This window comes from Saccopteryx bilineata, chromosome 3 (genome assembly GCF_036850765.1).
Source record: "Saccopteryx bilineata isolate mSacBil1 chromosome 3, mSacBil1_pri_phased_curated, whole genome shotgun sequence".
In the NCBI taxonomy this organism is placed as follows: domain Eukaryota; kingdom Metazoa; phylum Chordata; class Mammalia; order Chiroptera; family Emballonuridae; genus Saccopteryx; species Saccopteryx bilineata.
In genome coordinates, this window is record NC_089492.1 from 33957083 (window position 1) to 33975264 (window position 18182).

The following is an 18182-nucleotide window of genomic DNA, read 5'->3' on the forward strand; positions in this document are numbered from 1 at the left end:
CATAGCTTACTGAATCAGTTCAGAATTGGTTGAGATCAGTGGTTTTCATAGCTGACTGATCTCAGAATACCTGAGGAGTTTGTTAAAAATATAGATTCTTGATCCACCACCACCATTCTATCTCCAAATTTAGTAGAATCAGATATGGAGTTGAAGTCTGGGAATATGCTGTTAATACAACTGCTCAGTTAACTTTCATATTTTTACCACTATCCTAGGTAAGTCACTTTCAGCAATATGATCTTAAAAACCGGGTTGGGGTTATGTAATTTGTCCAAGGGACCCCAGACACATCTGAATATTTTAGAGGCTTCTCTAGCTCATGAGTTTACCTCTAGCAATTTTAGGGTCATTTTTAAAATTCCGATTCATTTGGAGAGTTACAGATGATATTTTTGTTGTGTTTGTTTCTATTTACTTTTTCCTTTGGGCAAAGCAGATTCAGTAGCAGTTCATTTCATTCCATTGCAGAGTCCTGTAGAATAGAAAAGATTACCAAGGCCTCCGGCCGTGTTTCTGAGAGGGCCGTCCCTGCTCAGAAATGCCTAAGGACCTGCTAACAATGCCAACCACAGGGGCTGGTGTGAAATTCTGCATTGGTGACATCCTCCTGCATTTGAAGAGATTTCAGATGAACAGTAAATAATTTTTTTAACATATTATATGTACAATTTGCCTTTTTTTAATTTACCATTTTAAAGTGCACAGTTCAGTGGCACTTAGTACATTCATAACTTCGTGCAACCATCAGGACTCCCTAGTTCCAGAACATTGCATCACCCCGAAAGGAAACTCACTAAGCAGTTGCTCCTTATTACCCCATTCACTCAGCTCCTGGCAACCACTAATCTGCTCTCTATTTTGATGGATTTGCCTATTCTTGATATTTTCTATAAATTGAATCATTTAATATGTGACCTTTTTGGTCTGGCTAGCAATCCCACTCTTTGGTATATACCCCAAAAGAACTGAAAACAAGTGTTCAAACCCTCGTACATGAATATTTACAGCAGTACTATTCACAATAGCCAGACGGTGGGAAAAAAACCCAATGCCTATCAAGGATGACTGGAAAACCAAACTGTAGTCTATTCATACACGGAATATGATTCAACCATGAAAAAGAATGAAGTGCTGTTTATACTACAACATGGATGAACCTCAACGCCACGCTGAAATGTGGCTGAAATAAAGCAGCCACAAACCACCACTCATTGTATGATTCCATGTCAAGGCACTTATACATTTTAACATTTTGCTCCCTAACCCAAAATGCCATTTCCAATGTAGCTATTTTTCTGACCAACAAATGATTTTGGGCTGTTCCTTGGCAGTCCTGGTGTCTCGATCACTATAAAATACCCGAATCTTCTATAACACAATTGTACAAGGGAAAAAAAAAAAAAAAGGTGAGAGGGAGTTAGAAGTCATAGTCAAAGGAAAGTCATTTTAAAGTCATATTTAGATAAATAATAAGTGGCTAAAATATAAATTGACTTCTCCTGAGCCAAGTAGGGTAACGCTAGGCTAAACTGGGGATGAGAGGAAAGGAACTTAAAATCTTACTTCAAAATTCTGTAATGTTTTTTTTCTTAACCAAAAGAGGTCATATTATTATTTTGGGTTACACTATTACAGCTAGTAAGATACTAATTGTTTTTGTTCTGTGCATATTTGGAAGTTAAACATATCTACTTTGGTTATGAGAGACAAATGGAAACTCAGAGTTAAAAAAAAGAGAAACTCAGTTTCACCCTCCGCTACGGCATCTTCCTGATTAGCCTTAAACTGCCAGCGAGTGGGCAGTCTTCCAAAGTTTCCTTCTCCTTCAGATGCTAATAAGCCCAGACCGTGTGGAAATCAGCGTCTCAGTAAATCTCCTCTCTTTCTTTTGTGTAAAGCTCACTCCCAAACCATCTCAAAGGCTGTAGTATTTTAATAAATGGATTCCGCTGAGGAGAACACAGGCCAGTTTCCTGGAAAGGGGTCCCTGCTTACCGCTTCCATCAGGCCCTTCACTGTGGGAGACTTCAACATCAGAGCGTCAAACACGTCGTCGGTCTCCTTCCGCACGTACAGCAGCACTGCAAGACAAGGCAGGGAGAGCGGTGACCCAGGGCCCGCGACCCCTGCCCATGCCACAGGGGACTGCTTCCTGTTGCACAGGTGCTGGACACTAAAATGATCTACTAATGTGCTCGGACCACTGACCCCAACGACACCCTGCAAGGGTGATGAGGCACTTCCACAGACGCCTGTGGCTAGGGACTGCTAAGGAGCAATGCGATGGCACGGACTGATACCTGGGTGAGGACACCTACCAGGCCGTAAGGTGCTTTCACATACGGTGCACATTTGAATTTCTCAAGTGGCTACACGATCTCTTTAGGACATCTCTTTCTGTGATCTCTGTCTTTTATTTATCTATTTGATCATTCAACAAACATTACTGAACTCCCACCCGGGCCCCTCAGCCCCAGGCTGCGTGCTAGGAGCAGAGGCTGCAGCAGTGAGTGAAGACTCAGCCTGCACGTAGGGTCACAGTCCACTTAGAAAGGCAGACATTGCTCCAGTAAGCAGACAACTGGACAGTCACAAGAGCGATGAAGGAAAAAGGAGAAAGTGCTTACAATGGCCTGAGCTTTTCAAGGGGAAAGGAGGGCGCTCCCAGAGGTGACCTTGACGAAGAGGTCTAAGTTATGAAGGGTGTAGGAGCACCAACACAGGCAAGGGAGGGCAGGAGAGAAGGAGGGCAGGAGAGGAGGGCAGGGAGCACCACCTCCAGCAGACAGAGCGACATGTGCAAAGGCCCGGGAAGGAGGCATGCATTTCAAAAGCAAGCTGATACAACGGGTCTGGCTTTGACCTGTTCACCCTACTGTGGGGCCCTGGTCACTTAAATTCTCCAAGCTTTGGTTTTCTCTGTAAAACAGAGATAATGATCATCTCTACCTCATAAGGTTGCTGGGAGGGTGAAATGCAATAAGCTCCACGTGGGATGCTTAGCGCAGTGCTGGGCGCACAGCAAACACCCATTCCTCAAACACTACAGGCTGTTATGGAGCAACAGTCGCGGTTCTAGTGTCTCAGTGACATGGGTGCAGCTTTCTGGTTGCTTCTCTGTCACAAACACTGAATCTGACAAAGCACAGAAAGTGAGATGATGGGGCCTCAGGTATCATTACTGAGCTGACGACACTCCACCACTGCATACAGGTTCTTACCAGCAACGGCACGGGGCTTAGCCCCCCAAAAGAACTGGGAACCTCCATTCAGATGCGACCCTGCCTCCCAGCGAGCTGACTGTCCTTCCTCACTCCCAGTGACATGGCTTCTGGTTTTTCCTCCAGCGAGAAGGAAGAGGGCCCAGGCTAAGCCGCTTGCACCTGGCTAGTGCAGAAACACGCACAGGTCCAACAGGCCTGCTGGGCCTGGGCCCTGACAACCGTCAGATAGGGCTGAGCTGCAGCTGCCAGCCACCCAGCCACCCGAAGGAACGAAGCTGGAGCCAGGAAACGGAACCAGCTCTAACCCAAACTCCCACATCTCCCCCCCACCTTGGACCCCCAAGGACTTCACTAAAGCTGCTGCTTCATCAAGGCCACAGCGACGTGGGTGCACGGGTTCTGCCCGAGCTTCCTCTCTGCGGCCAGCAGACACTCGGCTTGTGTCCGAGCCTCCTCTCTGCGGCCAGCAGACACTCGGCTTGTGTCCGAGCCTCCTCTCTGCGGCCAGCAGACACTCGGCTTGTGTCCGAGCCTCCTCTCTGCGGCCAGCAGACACTCGGCTTGTGTCCGAGCATCCTCTCTGCGGCCAGCAGACACTCGGCTTGTGTCCGAGCATCCTCTCTGCGGCCAGCAGACACTCGGCTTGTGTCCGAGCATCCTCTCTGCGGCCCGCAGACACTCGGCTTGTGTCCGAGCATCCTCTCTGCGGCCAGCAGACACTCGGCTTGTGTCCGAGCATCCTCTCTGCGGCCCGCAGACACTCGGCTTGTGTCCGAGCCTCCTCTCTGCGGCCAGCAGACACTCGGCTTGTGTCCGAGCATCCTCTCTGCGGCCAGCAGACACTCGGCTTGTGTCCGAGCATCCTCTCTGCGGCCAGCAGACACTCGGCTTGTGTCCGAGCCTCCTCTCTGCGGCCAGCAGACACTCGGCTTGTGTCCGAGCATCCTCTCTGCGGCCAGCAGACACTCGGCTTGTGTCCGAGCCTCCTCTCTGCGGCCAGCAGATACTCGGCTTGTGTACGATAAAAACAAAACAAAACAAAACAAAATGCCCTAAGTGCTGCAGTCTCTTTTCTTTACACGGTATTAAAAACAAAATACCAATTAAATAAATAGACTGATGTGTCACCAAAGATTTCCAAATTTAGTCCTTGGGAAGGAATATTTTATAGCCTCCACTTTAGATAAAATCATCTAGCGACCTAATGGCATTACAAGAGGACTTAATGTTAGCAGTACAAGGAGAAACAGACCACACAACCTCAATTGCTACTAGAGGAGAAAAAATAAAGTAAAAATAAATAAATAAAACAAAACAAACAGACAGAAAAACAGTAAAACCTCTCACCAGCGACAGATGAACATTCTGCTCCCAGCAGAAGAATGTATGTACTTTCCAGAAGTCTGATCCTGAGGAAACCCCAAACCATGTTCTATTAAAGCCAGTTCCACTTCTACTGGATTTACAATCTTCTTTTAAGATTGTTTTTGAAATAATATGGCTTCAGAAAGGGTTAAAGGTGGCATGGTCGTAAGCTGACAGACTGTGGGGACCCCCCCTTGAAGGGCAGGGCCACTAGTTCTCCCGCTGGCTGTGGCAGCCACACGCAGGCAGGCTGGACTCACAGCACACCCCCACAGGGCACCCAGGGAGGCCCAGGGAGGCGGCTTTTGTCACTGTGCATCTTTGCCGTCACTCACCCCAGACCTTATGCAAAGATAGACCCAAGTGACTTCAAACAAAGCCACCCTGGAGAAGAGGCTAGAAAGTCTCAAATAATGGCATCAGTGATAATTATGCTCATTTTCTCTCCTGGGGAACTTTTAACAACCCAACAAAAGGACCTTCACTGACGCTGATTCCTGCTGCTTATCAAGGTCCAGCGCAGACGGGAGCCCCAGCAAGGGCTCAGGAACACACGGTCCTCTTCCGAAGGAGAGCTCCTCGGCTCCCCCTGGGGGAACATCCCCTCCAATGCTGCTGGTTGCAGCGCCCTCACGTGTCCCTATGATTTACATGTTGCAAAGGCCAGATAATGGCTTTTGTAGCCCAATACGATTCCTCTTGGCAGTTTCTGCCCTGACTTCACAAACCCAAAATCATCAAGAAACACAACCTTTGGACTAGCCAGCATGTACTAAATATGGGTGCCAGCTACAATTAATTTTGCCTGTGTGATTCTTTGATTTCCAACTCGCTCTGCCCTCATTCCAAAGCATGATATACAAGAGGCAGGCAGGCAAGAAGGGAGCTCAAAATGCACTCAAGTATATATTTGACATTGAGCCCGTGAAGTCAGAAAATCTTCTAAAGGTTTAAATGTTGTAATGTAACTAACACTATCCATGTGTGATCTTTCCCTTCTGCAATATTAATCACTTATTCACAATTATCATGATATATCTTAAGCAGAGCAAGGCCTGATCATTAAGCTGATAGCTATACTAGTGAACACAAGTGCTCACTATGTATCAGGCACTTGAGTTTAGTGTTCCATATACATTCACTCATTAGTCCTCACAGAGACTCTTCGAAGTGGGAACTCTTTTCACCCTCAGTTTACAGATGAGGACTCTTAAGGAGCAGACGACTTTTCCAAGGTCATACAACTCTGCAGAGGACACGCTCTTGATCATTATATCAATCTCATTTCAACAAATAGGAGAATATAATTAAAATTTCTCAATAACAAAAAACTCAAGCCTGTGTGCATGGTGAATACATTTATCAGAGTAATATGATATGACTCATTAAAAGTCCAGTACTGATGACATTTGCAAACAACAGGTCCAATAAGGGGTGAATATCCAAAATATATAAAGAACTCACAAAGCTTAGCAACAAACAAGCAAACGATCCAATTTAAAAATGGGGAGAGGCCCTGAACAGACACTTCTCCCAAGAGGACATAAAAATGGCCAGCGGGTATATGAAAAAATGCTCATCTTCACTAGCTCTTAGAGAAATGCAAATAAAAACTATTTGCTCACCTCACACATGTTAGATTAGCTATTAACAACAAGACAGGTAATAACAAGTGTTGGAGAGGCTGTGGAGAAAAAGGAACCCTCATTTACTGCTGGTGGAAAGCAAATTAGTACAACCATTATGGAAGGAAGCATATGGTGGTTCCTCAAAAAATTAAGAATAAAAATTACTATATGACCCAGCAATCCCTCTACTGGTATATATGCCCAAAACTCTAAAACATTGGTACTTAAAGACACATGCATCCCCATGTTTGTCACAGCATTATTCACAGTGACAAAGACATGGGAACAAAGTGTCCTTCAATAGAGGATTGGATAGAGAAGATGTGGTACATATATACAATGGAATACTACTCAGCCATAACAAATGATGGCATAGGGCCATTTACAATAACATGGATGGACCCTGAGAACATTATACTGAGTGAAATAAATAAATCAGAAAAAGCTAAGAACTATATAATTTCACACATAAGTGGGATATAAAACCGAGACTCACGGACATAGATAAAAGTGAAGTGGTTAGCAGGGCGAAGGGGGTTGTGAGGGAGGGGATGGGAGAGGGGAGTAAAGAGGAACAAGTATGCAGTGAAGGAGAGTGACTTGACTTTGAGTGATGGGCAGACAGCACAAACAAAAATTCAAATGCTATAGAAATGTTTATCTGAAACCTAGGTAGTCTTATTGATCAATGTCACCCTGTTAAATTTAGTTTCTAAATAACAAAAAAAACAGTAAAAGTTCTAAACTGCATAAGTTGAATGTTTCTGGAAACCTTTGGTGTTAGCTATAGCAAGATATGGGGGAAACTGCTACCCCACACTTTCCTTATTCTGAGGAAGGACAGAGTCATGAACAGCATCAACTACTGAGCAAGAAAGACATGGACATGCTCATGCTTTGTTTCTCACTTTTTTGGCAAAGTAGAATGAGACTCTTGGCTGAGAAAAAAATGAGTAAATTGTGACATCTCAAAAAACAGGTTCCTTTATTTGTCTGAGATTAATCGTGAGCATCTATTGAACAATTTCTCATTGCTGGTGCTTAGGTTTTATTGTCACATACACGGCAAGGGTTTCGTGCTAACCTTGTATATCACTGCTGGATGAGTCAGTACGTTCACTGCATTTCTCCCAAAGTGAAGGAAAGAACCAGTGCCCAGAAAGAATCGACATTTGTTTACAGTGTTTTAAAAGACAAGGTTTAAAGCAAAGGAGAAGACTGTGAACTTCCTGGGTCAATAAAACTCCCCTAGCCAGCCCTGAACCACAGGGGTGAGGGCTGGGCTGGTTATTCTTCTGATCAAACGCCCCCTCGCACTCATGATGGGAGGATGGGTTATGTCAGCAATGCCAGTGCAGGGCCCCAACAGGAGAGATACCTCGCTTCATCCCTTCTTCTTTCATCTGCTTGGAAGGTGTTGGACCAAACTCCTCTTCCATGGGCCTGAACATCCGTTTAACAAGGACACTGCTGTAGAAAAGATGAGCAGAAAGCATTAAGCAAAGCAGACCTGGCACTAGAACAAAGGCTCGGACATGCATCAGTCCCCATCTCTTCCCTTTGTTTATGCCATCCCTAGTTCTCCATCGCAGATCCACTCCCCAACCTCCTTCTTTCTCCTTGCAGGTCCCAAGTCATCCTTTTTACGGCAGAACACACAAAACACTACCTTTAGGGCATGGACCAAAGACATACTTCCCATTGTTGAAGATGGAGCTGCAAAGGTGAGACCTCTGGGTTTCTCTCACTCTGTCCTGCACCAAACCCCCTTCCTGCTCAGAAGAGCAGGAGTTGGCCCTGGCGTCTGCGCGGTCTCCAAGTTACACAAGCCCCCTCCAAACTGGCTAGGACCTGGGTCCTGCACTGCCTTGCCAGCCCCCTAGAGCACAGAGGGTAGCTGGAAAGGTGCAGGCCTGCCTCGCTGGTTCTCAGTTGTGAGGCTGGCCTGACTTCCTGCTGTTCTACGGCTCCATCTGGTTGGAGCAGATGAGACTGCAGTGGTGGAAGTTCCCTAGAGAGCCAGACCTCGGCTGCCCGCTCTTCCTCCCCGGGAGAGGGTTTCAGTCTGTCTTCCTGGGAGCCCACGATGTGGTGGCCCTGCTTGTTCCTAACTGGGCTCGTTCTGAGGGTTGTGCATTTCCTACCAAAGTTCCTATTCTTTCTAGGCACTCTAAGGAAGGGGAAGACTATTCAGGAGAACTGCAAACTGGAAAAATAAACCATCTTTGAAGAGAAGCCACTGATGCTGAGTGTTGTGGACTCCATGAGCCAGCCAAGGCAAGCACCAACCTTACCCCATTTCAGTGACGATCAAACTGAGGCTTAGTGTGTTAACTGTCTCACTCAGGGTAATGCAGCTAATAAGTGAAAAAGGCTGTTCAGAGAACCCAGCTTTGAAGGACAACTTCATGTTAAAGGTACTCAAGATCTGAGATGATGAGTCAGGGTATAAGAAATGATATTAAGAGTCAGCATTCCCTTATTTTATTTCCTAGTAAGTAAACTATGAAAATAGCTAGAAGAAAAACTCAAATCCAAGTCCCAGGTGAAGGTAGTAAAAAGTTTTTAGGGCACTCTTCCCTCCGTGTTCCCCTCACTGCCTTATTATACAAGTAGGTCGTGTTATTCTGTCATGTCTTGGAACTGGATGACCATGACCTCAGGAGAAGATGAAGAATCATTTACACAGCTGTCAGTGGGCAGTAGGGTAATAGTGGGTAAAGAGCCTGGAATACCACCAGCCTGTGAAATACCACTCTCACATGCTGTGTGAGGGTTTCTAAACCAGTGATTTTCCTTTCCTTGCCAAGCAAGATTTATTTGTATTTTTCCAAAAGTCTGTTGACTTTTGATAGCACTCCGTTCTGAGCTGTGACAAACTTTGCCATTAAAATAACATCTTGGATAAACCACTTTTCTCTTGGGAGTGCAAAAATGCTTTTTCACACTTTCAAATCTATAAACCCAGTAGGGAGTCAATAAATTTGTCTAGTCTGAATTCAACTGTTACATTTATTTTCAAAACAAGGCAAGAAGGGAGGGGCAGATATGATTGCTCCGTCTGATAGATGAAAAAAGCATGAATTTCAGGTCTCCTGATGCCTGTCAATTACACTTGATTGTACTACAAAAGGACTAGAGAATAAGGACAAGGTGCTTTCTCTGATATCAGTCTCCATCCCACGAGCCCATGTGTGATGAGATGTCAGGACTCCAGGTCTAGCAGCACATGGAGCCATTACCTTGAGGTACAATCTCAAGGGAAGCAAATGCTTGTAGTAGAAATAAAGGACTGCTAAGTTTCCCCAGAAAAAAAATGGGAAGATGTTCAGGTTTGAAACCTGGGTCTCTGGCCATAGCTGGGAAAGGCAATGCTGCACCCTACCTAGTAGGCTGAACTGTACCCAGCATTGGTGCCTAGTGAGGAGTTGCCAAAATAAAGTGCAGAAAGACACTGCAAGCACCATGGAGACATAGATTACCTCTCACAACTCTGTTTATGGCCTACATAGGCTAATTACCATGTGTTCCCTAAATAAAGTGGTCTCAATTAATTTATTTACAACAAAAATTACTCTTTTGGGAAGAACCCATCATCCCAAAATGATTTTAATCATTTTGCAAGTTAGTGGCAGAGCAGCTGGAAGTTACACTCACCTCCTCTCAGATCCAAACTAGAATTATAACTAACTTTTAGATCAACCTGAATAACCAACTCTAGGCTAGCTGAACAGAAGTCGTATAACAAAGGGTTTACAGAAGAAGCCACATTGAGACTGCAGGCAAGGAGGAGATGCGAAAAGGGCTGCACCCACACCTACCTGCTGCAGCTGAGCAGATAGAGCGATATCTCTGCTGAAAATGCCCCTCTAAGGAGAGTGGGGTCTCAACTCCATGCCGGGCTCCCTAGCCAAGAGCACTAGAACTGGGAAGAGGAGCTCACATAACATCTGGCCGGGAAAAACAGTGGGGATTCTATCCTCCAGGGAGAGGCAGGAGTCTGCTAGAAACCCAGGTACCCTCTTAAAAGGCTAGTGCACAAAATATCATTCGGAGCCACTTACCCGAGACCAGGGGTCCCCAAACTACGGCCCACGGGCCGCATGCGACCCCCGAGGCCATTTATCCAGCCCCCACCACACTTCCGGAAGGGGCACCTCTTTCATTGGTGGTCAGTGAGAGGAGCATAGTTCCCATTGAAATACTGGTTAGTTTGTTGATTTAAATTTACTTGTTCTTTATTTTAAATATTGTATTTGTTCCCATTTTGTTTTTTTACTTTAAAATAAGATATGTGCAGTGTGCATAGGGATTTGTTCATAGTTTTTTTTATAGTCTGGCCCTCCAATGGTCTGAGGGACAGTGAACTGGCCCCCTGTGTAAAAAGTTTGGGGACTCCTGCCCGAGACTCTAGCAGAGGGTGGGTGGGGCAGACTAGAGTCATGTAAAGACAAAGTGGGTTGTATGGCTCTGGGGAGAAAGCTGAAGGGACAGCCACTCAGGTCCCTTTGCAGAGTCCCTCTCCCACACTGCCCACAGATGCCATCTTTATAGGTGGAGTACTCCCCTCCATAAGGCATCAGCCTAGAGGAATGAACTAGCCCCACCCTTCTGATGCCCAGTCACCCTGTCCTGCTGAGCTCACATCCAACTGGAGGGCAAATTCAGGGGATGTCAGAGACTTAGTGGTGTGCTCTGGGGCAGGGCTACTCCTTCCACTCCCCAGTGTCCCCCATGGGAGACTCACTAGCCCTACTCTCCCAACTCCTGGTGGCCCCGACCTGTTGAGCTCACCCTGAAAAGTCAGCTGGCTGTGGCCACCTTGGGCCCTCAGTGCAGATTCTCTTGGAAGACTCTCAAGGGGGGAGAGACTGGGTTGTGTGGCTCTAGGTCCGCAGCCATTGTCCCCTCACATGCCCAACTGGCACTACTGTTCCTGTGCAGAGCTCTCCCTTCACACGGCCAAATCTTGGTCTGGTTAGTCCTAATGAATTCTGCTGGCCTCCCCCTGATGACTCACTGAGACCTACCACATAGGTCTGAGGGCACCTGTCTGGGGGCAGGTACCCTGAGGTTTTGCTAAATGGCCTCAGTCCCAGCACTGGTACCAAATTTGAATCTGTATCAACTTGGTGAAAACTACTCACTCCTACCTGGTGACTCACTAAGAACCTGCCTCATACAAGTCACATACTGTCAGAGGCTCTTTCAGTTACTGAATATAACAGACAGCCAGCAAGCAGAGGCAGTTACTGGGGTGCTTTGGGCCTTTTGCTGACTAGCCCCCAGGCTTGGTGCTCGTGGAAATCAGCCTTGGTGCACAACTCAGCCCCATCAATGCATACCCAGGGCCAGCAGAGACAACTACAAACTGTGAATTGCTTTGTACCTATAAAAAGGTAGCCCAGGACTGTTCACAGGCAATGCCTGATATTACACTGCACCAAAGTTCATCCCAAGAGGACCCAGAACCCACACAACCTGGTGGTGGGATTCAGATCATATTAAAGCATAATCCAATTAGCTCCACAAGTGGAACACTCAAAGGGAGATCTTGGCAGGCGCCAGATCCTGGTGAAGGAGAAATAAAGAACTTCCTGGGCAAGAGAAAGCTAAAGGAATTTATTACCACCAAGCCAATATTACAAGAAATGTTTTAAAAAAACTTCTTTGAGAAGAAGAAAGAAAAAAAGAGAAAGTTATAAAAAGTATAAAGTGGCAATAAAAACATACCTATGAATAATCTCTTTAAATATGAATGGATTACATGCTCTAAACAAAAGACATTAAATTGCTAAATGGATAAGAAAGCAAGACCCATATATATGCTGTCTATAAGAGACGCACCTCAGAATGAAAGATACACAAAGACTAAAAGCAAAGGAAGAAAAAAAAAATTTCATGCAAATGGAAACTAAAAAAAGCTGTGGTAGCAATACTTATACAGACAGAATCGATTTTTAAAACAATGTCTATAAAAAAGACAAAGAAGGAGATTACATACTGATAAAGGGATCATTCCAATAAGAGAATATAACCTTTGTAAACATTTATGCACCCAACATAGGAGCATCTAAATATATAAAGCAAATCGTGGTGGACATAAAGGGAAAGATAGACAGTAATGCAGTCATAGTAGGGAATTTTAACACCCCACTGACATCAATGGATAGATCTTTCAGGCAAAAAAATCAACAAGACAACATCAGCCTTAAATGACACACTAGATGGATGGATTTAATTGATATTTTCAGAGCATTATACCCCAAAGAAATATACATTCTTTTCAAGTGCACATGGAACATTTGCTAGGATAGACCACATGTTAGGACACAAAACAAGTTTCAATAAATTTAAGAAGATTGAAATCATATCAAGATCTTCTCTGACTGCCATGATATGAAACTAGGAATCAATTACAAAAAAATATGAAAGATACACAGACTCACAGAGGCTAAATAATATGTTACTAAACAATGCCTGGGTTAACAATGAGATCAAGGAAGAAGTCAAAATAACTTGAGACAAATGAAAATAAAAATACAACTCAAAATCTATGGAACACAGCAAAAGCAGTCCTGAGAGGAAAATTCATAGCATTATAGGTCTACCTCAAGAAACAAGAAAAGTCTCAAATAAATGATCAAACTTTATTCCTAGAGGAAACAGGGGTCCCCAAACTACGGCCTGCAGGCCACATGCGGCCCCCTGAAGCCATTTATCTGGCCCCCGCCGCACTTCCGGAAGGGGCACCTCTTTCATTGGTGGTCAGTGAGAGCGGATGCATCCTGTGCTCCTGGAGTACTGTATGTGGTGGCTCTCCAACAGTCTGAGGGACAGTAAACTGGCCCCCTGTATAAAAATTCTGGGGACCCCTGAACTAGAAGAAGAGCAACAAAGCTTAAAGTGAGTAGAAGAAAGGAAATAATAAAGATGAGAGTGGAAATAAATAGTCTAAAAAATTTTTTTTTAAATCAATGAAATCAAGAGCTAGTTCTTTAAAAAGATAAACAAGATTGACAAACCTTTAACATGACTTATCAAGACAAAAAGAGAGAGGACCCAAATAAATAAAACCAGAAATAAAAGAGAAGTAACTGACACAATAGATACAAAAGAATGTAAGAAAATATTACAAAACAACTATATGCCAACAAATTGGACAATCTGGAAGAAATGGATATCTTCCTAGAAACACACAATCTTCCAAAACTGAATCAAGAAGAAACAAAATCTGAATAGGCTGAATACAACTAACGATATTAAAGAAGTAATCAAAAAACTCCCAGCAAACAAAAGTCCTGGACTGGATGGTTTCACAGCTGAATTTTAACAAACATTCAAAGAAGAACATCTATCCTTCTCAAACTAGTCCAGAAAATTCAAGAGGAGGAAAGACTTCCAAGCTCATTTTACAAGGCCAGCATTATTACCCTAATTCCAAAACCAGAGATATAAACACTACAAAGAAAGAAAATTATAGGCTAGTACCTCTGATGAACATAGATGCAAAAATACTCAACAAAATTTTACCAAACCTAATTCAGCAATACATTATAAAGAGTATATACCATGATCAAACTGGATATATTCTTAGGATGCAAAGTTGGTACAATATTCACAAATCAATTAACGTGATACACCACATAAACAAAATGAAAGACAAAAATCATGATCATATCAATAGATATAGAAAAAGCATTTGACAAAATCAAGTACTCATTTATGATAAAAACTCTCAGCAAAGTGGGAACAAAGGAACCATACCTCAACATAATAAAAGTCATATATGACAAACCCACAGTTAACATTATATTCAATGGGGGAAAACTAAAAGCGTTTCCCTTAAGTACAGGAACAAGACAGAGATATATGCTATCATCACTCTTATTCAACATAGTACTGGAAATCCTAGCCACAGCAATCAGACAAGAAGAAGAAATAAAAGGCACCCAAATTGAAAAGGAAGAATGAAAACTTTCGTTATTTGCAGATGACATGATACTGTTCATGGAGAACCCTAAAGATTCCAACAAACAACTGTTAGAACTAATAACAGAATTCAGTCAAGTAGCAAAAACTACTTTAACTGATTAAGGAATTCAGTAAAATAAAAGTACACAAAATAAAATTCAGAAATCAGCTGCATTTTTATACATAGTAATGAACTATCAGAAAGGGAAACTAAGAAAACAATCCCATTTCTTATTGCCTAAAAAACAACAACAACAAAAAACCCCTAGAATAAGGTTAATTAAGGAGGTAAACAACCTGTACTCAGAAAATTATGACATTCAAGAAAAAAACTGCAGAAAACACAAATAAGTGGAAGCATATACTGTGCTCGTGGATAGGAAGAATTAACACCATTAAAATGTCTTCAGCTTCTATTTTCCAATTTGCAAAATGGCAAACTAAAATGCAAACAAGAATAACTGGTATTAATGTAATAAATAAGAAAAATCTGACTATAAGAGATGGTAAAAGTGATTTACATTTTCTTATTTTTTTATTTTTATTTTTTTCAAAGTTAGAAGCAGGGAAGCTGTCAGACTCCTGCATGTGACTGACCGGGATCCACCTGGCATGCCCACCAGGGGCTGATGCTCTGCCCATCTGGGGCATTGCTCTGTTTCAGCCAGAGCCATTCTAGTGCCCGAGGTGGAGGCCATGGAGCTGTCTTCAGCACCTGAGCCAACTTTGCTCCAATGGAGCCTTGGCTGCAGGAGGGGAAGAGAGAGATAGAGAGAAAGGAGAGGGGCAATGGTGGAGAAGCAGATGGGCGCTTCTCCTGTGTACCTTGACCAGTAATCGAACCTGGGACTTCCACATGCTGGGCTGATGCTCCACCGGTGAGCCAACCTGACAGGGCCATTTTCTTAAATTTTTAAAAACTTTCCTTGCATTTCTGGAATAGACTTGAGCATTAATGGGTGGTTTTTTTAATGCAATATTGAATAGTAAGTGATAAACATATGCCAATCCAAAAGAGGTGGGCTTTTTACATGTGAATCTACAATTACCTCAAAATGAAAAGTTTAATTAAAAACACAATTTTAAAACGGGAGGCAACCTCATGGCCATCACTTATGTAACTATTTCTAATGTTATGAGAATCAGTATTTGTGGGTTGGGATAAAATTTCAGAGGACAGTTTCATATACAGTATATGGATTTAAAAAGTGCTGTATCTCAGCTTTGATGGTAATGAAGAGCTGTCCTAATAAACAGTGTGAGATAACAAAAAGTAACTCGAGTGACGAGAAAGACACTGATGTCAAAGATGAATTGTGAAGAATCTAAATAAATAAAAGTGTTTCATAAAATGGCAAACATTATTAAGTCATAAGATGTTATTCTTTAAATGTATGTGGAATTAAATTAACAAAGCAAGTATCAGTAGATCATTGATATTTTTGGCTATATCCATAAATATTTACCTATTTTAGTTGGTCCAAGAGCTTTCTTTTTTGTTTTCATCTTCTCCTTGGAAAACTGGAGGAGTTTATTTATAGTCATGATATTCATGTATAAATGGTGAAACATGGTTTACCATACCCTACAACCTCACATTTCATGATTCATTTAGCATCCCTGAATGAGGGGTGGGGGGTGGGGGCTTGGTTCTTGGTTCTCTGGAAAATTCTTCCTTTAATAAGAGAGAAAGTGCAGAATTCTAAAAGGATTTTGTTTTGTGCTATGAACACAGGGTGAGGACTTTTTAGGCTTAGCATCAGGTTGATTCAATGAACTCACTGGTGATGGGTTAATAATCTCTAACTTCCCCAAAGGGTTACTGAATTCTAGCCCAAGTGTTGGCTTCCCCAAAACACAAACATCCAGGACTGTTTTGCTCAGCAACACGGAAACCAAGTGCGTGGTTTGGTCTGGCAGCATCTACAGGACCTTCCCTGTTGCAAGAGGAAAGGCAGGGACTTCTGGTGGAGTCACCCAGAGCCTGATGAGTGTAGTCACTTTGTGGCGCTGACTCTGAGCTGGGATGGAACCAATCTACAGGGTTGTCCTTCCCAACTTTGCCTCCTTCTGGCTTTTGTTTCCCTACAGCCTCAGCCTTTGAGGAAGTCATACAAGGTGGCCTCAGGGGAGATAGATGGTGGTGTGCCTTTGGGAAGAAGCAAGGGGGTAAGAAAAATTCTTGGAGAGGACCAGAGTCTGAGTGTTCCAAGCAACATCCCGCGGCAATGGCAGGATTTTGGAGGGAATCACCTGTCCTCCAGACACAGAGAGTCCCAAGCTCACCAAGGATCCCCATGCCCCAGACACAGTACAGACACCACAGAGCCGCTCTGCTTAAAGGGACCACACCACAGGTTGGAACAGGGGCACCCTGTGGACAGAGGATCAGGAACTAGAGGTCAGATGTAGATGGAGAGCAAGGCCCCAGAAATAACGGAAATAGAATTTCTCACAGTGTATGACATTTGCATATCAATTTACATTGTTTTTTCAGGCAGTTTAGAGCCCTTCTCTCTTCCTTATAGGAACCATTTCTGTGTCCCTGGTTAAGGGCTCACACTCTGCGGAAGATTCTTTCTGTCTGGCTTGTTCTTTTCATTCTCCTTCATCTTCCTCTCCTCCAGTTCCCAAGTATCATTTATTTGGGGCTTGAAAAGGAATCTTAATAAAAAATGGCTATGATTTTTAATAAAGTACCTTCCATGTATCAGACGGAACATTTTACATATTAATGCTTATAATAACTCTTGCAGGTAGTGCTATTATTTGCTACTTTTAGATGAGGAAATTGAGGGTCCATAAGGTTATTTTATTAAGTCACAGAGCTTGTAAGATCAAGGCCAGATTCAAATAATGGCTGACTAGCTCCAGAGCAAGGGTTCTCGAACACCGCTAAGCATTAGACTCACACAGGGACTGTTTAAAGTCCCCATGCCTGAGCTGTACTTCACACCGATTAAATAAAATTCTGAGGTGTGGCGCCTGTACATGAGTACCGTTTAACTGCCCAGGCGATTCCAAAGCACAGCAAGCAGCCTGCTGCTGACAACTGGTGACCAAAACCCTCTGTATCTAACTGTTGTCTCCCATACCTACAAAACAAACTTTCACAGGTCCACTGATCCCCAAATTCAGCACCAGATGTCACCCCAAGTACTTTGTCATTAGACAAGAACGGCCAGGCGTTTCTCTTTCTGTTTTCCTCTTTTTGTTCAGTCTAGGCCGTTGGCTGATGATGCTCCCATCCCACCTCCCGTCAGTTTTCTCCAGGGACTCTCTAACTGCATGCAGGTTTGCAGGCACGTCAGGTAAGAAGCTCTCCTACCTGTGAACAAGTGTTTGTCTGCCCACCACGTAGCTTTGGCATTGCAGGGAGAAGGACTCTGGTGTGCCACAGCAGGCTATCTCCTGCAGCTAGTGGTTGTGTGAATGATGCTCTCAAAATCTCATTTAGATGCTTTAATACTGCCTGGCCTGTGGTGGTGCTGGTGGCTCAGTGGATAAAGTGTTGACCTGGAACTCTGAGGTCGCTGGTTCGAAACCCTAAGCTTGCCTGGTCAAGGCACATATGGGAGTTGATGCTTCCTGCTCCTCCCCTCCTCTCTCCCTCTCTCTCTCTCTCTCTCTCTCCTCTCTAAAATGAATGAAGTTTTTTAAAAAATAAACAACTATAGATGCTTTAATACTAATGTGATTTTTTGTCAGGGAGAGAAAGAACTGGTCAGAGACAGTCCTGATGGAGGATGTGCAAATGCCAGTGAAGGTGGCACTCCTCGGGGCTGGGCACACTCATCTGGGCTGTCACAGTTTGGGTCTTATACTCCAACGGATGAGTCAAGGGTGTGCCTTTGTCATGGCCAGGAAGTTGTCACAATGAAGGCCTGTCTTTTGATACCTCTTTGGCAGCCACAAATCAAGAATGAAAAGGATTAGGTAATAGAGCAGAACAATGGCTAAAAGCAGGTAATGAGGAACGCAGCTAGAC

At 43.7% G+C, this 18182-nt stretch overlaps 1 protein-coding gene across 3 annotated transcripts in view; it reads right to left on the reverse strand.

The window, feature by feature from the left end:
• GRHL2 (grainyhead like transcription factor 2) overlaps positions 1-18182 on the reverse strand; it is a 167207-nt gene that overhangs the window by 14500 nt on the left and 134525 nt on the right. For all 3 annotated transcript variants that reach the window (XM_066265933.1, XM_066265932.1, XM_066265934.1), the window contains exons 13-14: positions 7599-7690; positions 1999-2084 (exon numbers count right to left, since the gene is read on the reverse strand). In XM_066265933.1, coding sequence (XP_066122030.1) covers positions 1999-2084; positions 7599-7690 — 178 coding nt within the window. The remainder of the gene's footprint in view (positions 1-1998; positions 2085-7598; positions 7691-18182) is intronic.